General features: G+C 45.7%; 1 protein-coding gene across 2 annotated transcripts in view; it reads right to left on the bottom strand.

The window, feature by feature from the left end:
- The window catches only part of LOC122811703 (inactive dipeptidyl peptidase 10-like), a 656601-nt gene that overhangs the window by 332705 nt on the left and 314513 nt on the right, over nucleotides 1-9383 (bottom strand). For both annotated transcript variants that reach the window (XM_044083720.1, XM_044083719.1), the window contains exon 7: nucleotides 20-101. In XM_044083720.1, the coding sequence (XP_043939655.1) occupies nucleotides 20-101 (82 nt within the window). The remainder of the gene's footprint in view (nucleotides 1-19; nucleotides 102-9383) is intronic.

The following is a 9383-nucleotide window of genomic DNA, read 5'->3' as shown; positions in this document are numbered from 1 at the left end:
AGATTATATTAATTCCTACCAATTGACTCCCTTGAGGTCCCCATGCAGCATATTGGAGTACTGAACGTTTGACCTCTGGTGGATTCAACTCAATAACCTCTCTGAAAAGGAAAAAAAACAGCAGCATATTAATACCATTTCACAGTCTTAATAAACACAGAAGGAAGCATCAGCAAATACTGCAGTATAGACTATCTATTTGCCAAACAAATGTGGGATACAGATCCTCACAATGCTTGGTAACAATGTGCAACGTGTATTGTCCTGCATGTGTATGGTAACAGGATCAATGCATTATGCAAGCTAAGATGACAATGAGACTATAACATTTTTAACTACTGTGGTTTTTTTTGTTTTTTTTGAAATTTCACACCATATTTACAAATACTGTGATAACATCAGTACAGAGGTTTCTGCATCTTATATTATTAAACAATTCACAAAATAAAAATTGAGGGTAGCACACAACTAGCAGAACAGTGACAGCTTTCTCAAGATGCTCTGCATAATAAGTATATATGCATATATATTTATTTTTACTCCTAGCTGTGTCTTGTCAGAGCTCTGCCTCCCTTTATGAGTTGGCATGACAGCTCTGAAGAGCATGATATCAAGCCTCTGTTAATGGTTTCAGCAGGTGGAAGATGCCCTGAAGTTTTGGAAACTGGCCAGCTATGTCCTTGGCAGGATATAACCCCTACAGCTTAGGCTACTACAGCAGTGACCATTTGAACATTTACCATTATGGGAAGTTTACTTATATAGCTGTAGATGTTCTTCGTGTTTCACTGTTGCAGTCATCACATTTGGGTTATCCCTGCCAGGGTAGCTCTCGGCCGGCCCGAATACCAGAGGCTTAGTATTTCTGTGTCGGTTGTTGTTGCTTCAGTACTGATATCAGGGCATCAGTAGTATAAAGTAAGGCAGCTGATGCCATTACATCAGTCTTTCTTGCAGTGGAGCCCGAAGCTTGTATGAGTGCCGATCGGCCAGTACCTGAGTTTCGTCTACCAAAATTTAAGCTGAAGTCTTCCCCGTTGAGGATCCTTTTTTCTTGCACTAATCGATGTCAGAAAAATTTAACAATTGTCTTGCCTGTGGAAAGCAAATATCACAGAGAAACTTTCATTCTTACTGCGTCATTTGTTTAGGCTCAGACCACGATGTCCCCTGCTGTCGCTACTGTGCTTTGTTCAACGCCAGAACTATCCATCATCAGGCCCTTATTATAGCAAAATATTTTCGCTTACATTCTTCAAACTCCGATATGGCTTTGGTAAGCCATCCGACAGCAGATCTTCTGAAAAAGCGTAAAGATAAAGACAGAGACACACTGCATTGGTCCAAACCTTACGGTGACGCTCCCGTTAAGCTAGTCGTCAGTTCTCCGGTCCTCAGTGAGGTGCTTTCGCAGACCCTGATGCCCACTTCTGTGGATTCGCAGCCCACTACCAAGACCCTTTCAGAATCCAGTATGCCGCATGACTCTTCTTCAGCTAAGGATCCTGCATTCGTCTGTACCTTGGATGGGTCGGGAGCTGCTGAGCAGGCATCGGCTTCCGAGGAAGTCCTTTGCACTACTGATTCTTGTCACAAACCGACAACTTCTTTCACATCTACCGTTCTTTTGAAAATGACTGAGTTTCTTAGGCCCATGGTACGAACCACACTGAAGAAACCGACGACCCAATCTCAGGCACCTGCTTCCTTGCCTCAGACCCAAATGCATAAAATGGCGGAAGACCTTATCATGCTGATCAGTGGAAACTAGGCTACCCCCCTCCAAAAGGAAAAGAGATCTGTCCCCTGTAGTTTTGTCTGAAGAAGAGTCAGATGACTCTGATGCATCTGAATATGAAGACATGCAACCCCTCTCTACTTATGAGGATTCTGATGCAGAGGATTCCATTCCTTCAGCCTCTCCCCTAGAGGATTTTTCATTTGGGGAAACCCTTCATACCTTAAGGGAGCATTTCCAATGGAAGAGTCAGGACTACCCTCAGTCTAAAAAGAGACTCAGGGAATTCTTAGATCTTCCACAGCACGGACCCTTGGCCATCCCCCCAGTCCTGGATGTTGTGGAAGGTGTTTTCCTGGAATCCAGCTTGACACCTGACTCCCTCCCTCCTGCACCCAGAAAACCAGACAGGTACTACAGAGTCCCTGACTCACACAAATTTCTTTTTAAAAATCCTACTGCTGACCCTGAGGTAATTTCTTAAGGCTCTAAAGGAATTAAAGCAACCTCTGCTAATAATCCCACCCCCTCAGACAGGGATTCCCGAGCACTAGACAGATGGGGTAAAAAAGTATACACCTCAGCTCCCCTTGCTATCAGGGCACTAAATTGTCAGTTCCATATGCTAAAATTTAGCAGCATACCCTAGAGCTACTCAAACAAAAAAATTCTTCCTTTCCTGCTTGTGCAGAATCTAAAGAGTTACAAGAGTTAATGCATTCTGCTAGTCAAGTAACTAAACACTCCTTGCATTGTGGCTTTGAAGCCCTAGAAGCTTCTTATAGAGAAGCAGTCACCGGGTTTGTCATTAGAAGGCATGCATGGCTTAAGGGACAGCCCTTGCCAGACCATGTCAAATCTAAATTGTTGGATGCCCCCTTGCACAAAGACAACTTATTTGGCACTAAGGCAGAAGAGGTCTTAAAAAAGATGGAAGAAAAAGCAAAATCTATGCAGACAGTTAAGGTTTCTTACAGGTCCCGCTACCCAGGTTCAGCAGGCATTGTCCCATCAAGCACTGGTCCTTTCCTGCTCCCACTAAGCCAGTTCAGGCCAGACCCTGGGGAACCAGACCCCACCAACAGCAGCCACAGGGAATACAGAGATCTAAGCAGTGGACTATCTCCACCTCAAAACCAGGGAGTTCTAAGCCACCCCCTTATGGTAAGAACTCACAATGATTCACCTACCCCAACCCCTCCCTCTGCCCACCTTCACTTACCCCTAGGAGGAAAACCCTCCTTTCACGAAAGCACCTTGGCCACCATTACCAATGACCATTGGGTTCTCAACATAGTGTCCCAGGGATACAAATTTTCTTTCCACATCCTACCAACCCCAAAAGGGTTCCCAGATCTTCCAACAAACCAGTGGGCAGAGGCGCAAAAACAAGTCCTTTCCCTGCTCTCCATGAGGGCAGTAGAGCAAGTCCCTGCAGAACAGAAAGGCCAAGGTTTCTACTCCAGACTTTTGCTGGTACCCAGAAAAGAGGGCACCTGACACCCCATCCACCATCTATCCATTCTAAACACCTTCCTGGTGATCCCAAAATTCAAAATGCTCACCCTCCAGCAGTCACTACCCATGCTTTTCAAGGATGTTTGGCTAGCCACCCTAGATCTAAAGGAGGCCTACCTCCACATTCCTTTCAGGGAAACATGCAGAAAATATCTCCATTTCAGGGCAGGATCTCAACACTTTCAGTTCTCTGTGCTTCTTTTTGGCTTATCCACTGCTCCCAGAGTTTTCACAAAATGTCTGGCTCCGGCCATTGCCTTTGCAGACAAAGGAATATCCAGATTTACCCATACTTAGATGACTGCCTAATTCAGCCAGACAGCCAGGAGAAGCTGCTCAAGCACCTGGCCTTTGTAAAGTCCCTTCTAACCTCCCTAGGGTACACTATCAACGAAAAGAAATCCAAACTGGTGCCCACCTAAAGGATTATATTCCTGGGAGCAATCTTGGACACAACATCTGAGATGGCATTCCTTACACCAGAAAAGCAAACTTTCCTGACAGCCTACTTCTTTCAACTAGCCACCAGACCCCAGCTATCTGCAAGGAAAATCCTTCAAGCTCTGGGGTTCATGGCATCTTGCATATTACTCATTCCATATGCCAAACTGCATATGAGGAAACTTCAGTGGTACCTAAAAAGCCTTTGATGTCAACACTCTCAAGACCTGGAGACTCTTATACATATAATTCCTTGCCTCAGAAAAGATTTTCTTTGGTGGGTAACAGCATGTCACCATAACAAGGGACTACCATTCTCAACATCCTACCCCCTATGCAGGCTGGCCATGACCCTTTGGCACACAGCCTCTGCCATACAACTCCACCTGTCAGCACAATTCCTACCAGGTACTCTCAACTCTCTGGCAGACCAGTTAAGCAGAAATCTTCTGGACCCCCGTGAATGGCAGCTCAACAGAAGAACCTTCACTCTAATATCTCAGAAATGGGGCACCCCGAGGGTCGACCTCTTTGCCTCCCACACCAACCATCAGCTCAACAAATTCTGCACCAGGGAGCATCACCACATGGCTTGGAAAGTGGATGATCTGTCCTTTCCCTGGGTTAATCTATTGGTCTATGCCTTTCCTCCACTACCTCTCATCCCCATGGTACTGCTCAAAATAAGGGGGGAAAAACCAATGACAATTCTTATAGCTCCAGACTGGCCTTGCCAGCACTGGTATCCCTTGCTGTGCAGCCTGTCCCCACTGCCACCTTGGCATCTTTCTCAGATTTCAAACCTCCTGACCCAGAGGGAAGGGGAATTCATGCATCCCCAATTGCAGACCCTCAATTTGGCAGCTTGGCTTATTCCCTAAACCCTGATAAATCTGCCAATCTCAGTAAAAAGGTTCTAGATGTTATATGTGAGGCCAGATGCTCTAGCACTAGACAGTCTTATGCGGACAAATGGAAAAGGTTCTGCACCTAGATTTAGGCTAAGTGAGCCAATACGGCACAGCCCTCCCTCCCTCTTATCCTGGATTACTTAGCTGACCTGCAACACACTGGCCTCTCTTTTTTCTCTATTAAAATTCATGTCTCTGTTATCTCTGCTCATTTTTCCACTGAGCAGCCACTCTTCTCACACCCTTTGATCAAACAGTTCCTAAGATGGGCTAGCAACTTGAGGCCAGCCAGAAGAGCAGCAACCCCAGCTTGGGACCTTAACTTGATGTTGGAAAAGCTCACCCTGCCCCACTTTGAACCAGCCTCATCTGCAGAGCTAAAATTTCACTCCTGGAGGACAGCTTTCCTTCTGACCATCACAGCCAGAAGAGTCTCCGAGCTGCAAGCACTCATGGCTGTGGAACCCTTCATCATCTTCCATGCTGACAGGGTATCCCTCAGGACTAACCTGTCCTTCATGCCCAAGGTGGTGTCCAGTGTGTCTCTCAACCAATCCATTCATTTGCCCACCTTTTTCCTAATCCCCAGAACAAGGAGGAAAGGATTCTTCACTGTCAAGATATGCACAGACAGCTCAGATACTATCTGGTCAGGACTAAATCTTTCAGAAAGTCTGATCAATTGCTGGTTAGCTTTGCTACTGGGGCAGGAGGCAAAGCTATTTCCAAGCAAACCATTTCCAAATGGATAGCACACTTCATCAATTTCTGCTACAAACAACGTGGAAAGCCTCCCCCAAGGGGGGTCAGGACTTAATCCACCAGAGCAGCCTCCACCTCTGCAGCTTTCCTCAAAGGAGTCCCCACCAGGGTCATCATGGAGGCTGCCACCTGGACATCTGTTCACACTTTTACCAAACACTACCACCTGCCTCTCTTCTCCAAATCCAGGGCAGGGTTTGCCTCTGCAGTCTTGCAGAGCATCCTAGCCAGCCTCTAGTTTCCTTGACTGCCTCCACCCTTTTCCTCAGCTTTGGAATCAACCCAAATGTGATGACTGCAACAGTGAAACATGAAGAACATAGTAGAGTTGTGTACACTTACCATAAATGTAGATGTTCGAGTGTGTTCACTGTTGCAGTCCTAGTCTTCCTCCATCCCTCTCTTTTATCTTCTCCTTTCTTACAAGGGACTTATTGGTATTTACTTTCTACTGGTGGGGTTCTTCCAACAGAACCTGCCTCCTACTTGGGGGCTCCTGACAGGTTAAGGCAAGAAAAACTGATGTAATGGAGTCGGCTGCCTTACTTTCTACTACTGATGCCCTGACGTCAGTACTGAAGCAACAGCAACTGACGCAGAAATACTAAGCTTCTGGTATTCGGGCCAGCCAAGGGCTACCCTGGCAGGGATAACCTAAATGTGATGACTGCAACAGTGAATACACTCACACATCTACATTTATGGTAAGGGTACACAACTGTGCTTTTTTGGTTACTCTGTATACCAATACACTGTTCCAAGTTATGGTTGATATATACAATGCATCTGAAAAATGCATCTTACACCTGTTCTCACTGTGTACCACCTTAGGGTTGTGTATTCTTTACAGTATGCTGCTCTAATACCAAAAAGCTGTTTCAATTTGTTGTAATGGTACTGCTGTTGATCCTTTTTACCCAGTGTGTGGTTTGGTGTTTAGAATGGGAGTGAGTTCACCTGAGGTGCAAGTGCATAGCAGTCTGCATGGTATACATTCACGTGAGACTAGGTGCCCCATATATTGATGAATCACTATATATCTTTGAAGTACACAGGTGATATGACGTACAGCTAAGTTCCACCAGGCACCACCGATATTGCATACCCAAGGGCTGTTGCATGCTGCCTGTACATGTACATACATAGCATGTTGTGGTATCAGGCTGCACTGTTTGGAATTCAAACATTATATTTTAACAATTAATTACAGGCTAGCATCTTATTTTACATGGTATTCATGGTGATGACTGCCAGTGCTATTGTCCCACTGAGAGTGCCTGTCTGGTGTGCTATAAGGAGCAAGATAATACACTTTCTCCTATACAGATAGTTCACAAAAAAGCTTATGAGAACCTGTCTGGGTCCATTATGAAAGATGGATGCCTGATTCAACTGTGTTAAGCATCAAGTAATGCTACAAGCATCCCCAAGACTATTGAGCAATCCAAACACCAGTAGGATGACCTGCAATGCTGCCAGAATGAAGATCTCCAGCAGTCAGAAGCAGAGTTATGCAGGAATGCCCTGAATTGTGCAGCATTTGCCACTGATACTGTTTTTCAAACTGTAACTTTAATCTTTATTTGGTCATTCATAGTAGGGGGCCCTAGTAAAAAGTTACTTCCTCTGACAGATACCATAACATTCCAGGTACATTACTGTTGTAGAATATATGTGTGATGTGCCTGTTGCTTGTCTTACTGGCATGACACTACTGTATAGTGTGGGTAGCACGTGGCTGTTTAGTTGTAAGCTGTAAGTACCATGCCAGATTTCTGCTATCTTGTACTTATGTGTTGAGCTGTGACTTACTTGTGAGATTGTTTGACTGATTCCAGGTTTCTCTTATCATGTGTGTACATGTGGGAGTGTAGTTCTGCAATGCTGTCTGTGTCATGCTTGTACATGTGGGAGTGTAATTCTGCAGTGCTGTCAGTGTCATGCGTGTACGTGTGGAGTGTAGTTCTGCAGTTCTGTCTGTGTCATACGTGTACATGTGGGATTGTAGTTTTGCAGTGCTGTCTGTGTCACATGTGTACATGTGGGAGTGTAGCTCTGCAGTGCAGTCTGTGTCACATGTGTACATGCAGGAATATGGATCTGCAGTGCTGTCTGTGCCACGTGTGTACATGTGAGAGTGTGGTTCTGCAGTGCTGCCTGTGTCACAGGTGGACATGTGGGAGTGTAGTTCTGCAGGGCTGTCTGTGTCACGCTTGTACATGTGGGAGTGTAGTTCCGAAGTGCTGTCTGTGTTATGCGTGTACATGTGGGAGTGTAGTTCTGGAGTGCTGTCTGTGTCATGTATACATATGTGGGAGTGCAGTCCTGCAGTGCTGTCTGTCATTCGTGTACATGTGGGAGTGTAGTTCTGCAGTGCTGTCTCTGTCATGCATGTATATGTGGGAGCATAATTCTGCAGTGCTGTCTGTGTCATGCGTGTACATGTGGAAGTGTAGTTCCTCAGTGTTGTCTGAGTTATGTGTGTACATGTAGAAGTGTAGTTCCGCAGTGCTGCCTGTGTCATGCATGTACATGTGGGAGTGAAGTTCTGCAGTGCTGTCTGTGTCATGTATGTACACGTGGGAATGTAGTTCTGCAGTGCTGTCTGTTATGCATGTATATGTGGGAGTGTAGTTCTGCATTGCTGTCTGCATCATGCGTGTACATGTGGGAGTGTAGTTCTGCAGTGCTGTCTTTGTCATGTGTGTACATGTGGGGTGTAATTCTGTATTGCTGCCTGTGTCATGCATGCACATGTAGTTCTGCAGTGCTGTCTGTGTCATGAGTGTACATGTGGGAGTGTAGTTCTGGAGTGCTGTCTGTGTCATGTGTGCATATGTGGCAGTGTAGTCCTGCAGTGCTGTCTGTCATTTGTGTACATGTGGGAGTGTAGTTCTGCAGTGCTGTCTCTGTCATGCATGTATATGTGGGAGCGTAATTCTGCAGTGCTGTCTGTGTCAAGCGTGTACATGTTGGAGTGTAGTTCCTCAGTGCTGTCTGAGTTATGTGTGTACATGTGGAAGTGTAGTTCTGCAGTGCTGTGTTATGCATGTACATGTGGGAGTGAAGTTCTGCAGTGCTGTCTGTGTCATGTATGTACATGTGGGAATGTAGTTCTGCAGTGCTGTCTGTCATGCATGCATATGTGGGAGTGTAGTTCTGCATTGCTGTCTGCATCATGCTTGTACATGTGGGAGTGTAGTTCTGCAGTGCTGTCTGTGTCATGCATGTACATCTGGGAGTATAGTTCTGCAGTGCTGTTTGTGTCATGCATGTACATGTAGTTCTGCAGTGCTGTTTGTGTCATGCATGTATATGTGGGAGTGTAGTTCTGCAGTGCTGTCTGCATCATGAGTGTACATGTGGGATTGTAGTTCTGCAGTGCTGTCTGTGTCATGCAAGTACATCTGGGAGTGTAGTTCTGCATTGCTGTCTCTGTCATGCATGTACATGTGGGAGTGTAGTTCTGGAGTACTGTCTGTGTCATGTGTGTACATGTGGGAGTGTAGTTCTGTAGTGCTGTCTGCATCATGCATGTGCTTGTAGTTTTGGAGTACTGTCTGTGCCATGCGTGTATATGGGAGTGTAGTTCTGCAGTGCTATCTGCATCATGAGTGTACATGTGTAGTTTTGCAGTGCTGTCTCTGTCATGCATGTACATCTGGGAGTGTAGTTCTGCAGTGCTGTCTGTGTCATGCATGTACATGTGGGAGTGCAGTACTGCAGTGCTGTTTGTGTCTCATGTACACCTGCATGTGAAAGCTGTTTTGTCCCTTTTGTCTTTCAGTATGACCAGAGCAGGAGGCTAATTATTTTGGTTGCTGCTGGAAGTAGCTGAGATTTACAGCACAGTGGAGTAAGTTTGCATATTAAATACCTTTTATAGAACATCTTTACTTATGTCACCCTTCCCATCATGTCTCCCTGGTGCAAGTCAGGATGATATCAGTGAGCTGCAGGTGTGCCGGACCCTTCTAGCCCCCACCCTGCCTGTGACTTTGGCTGTGGTGGGT

This window comes from Protopterus annectens, chromosome 9.part0, assembly GCF_019279795.1.
Source record: "Protopterus annectens isolate FY-2018-M chromosome 9.part0, PAN1.0, whole genome shotgun sequence".
Taxonomy (NCBI): domain Eukaryota; kingdom Metazoa; phylum Chordata; order Ceratodontiformes; family Protopteridae; genus Protopterus; species Protopterus annectens.
This window is presented reverse-complemented; position numbering and strand designations above follow the sequence as displayed.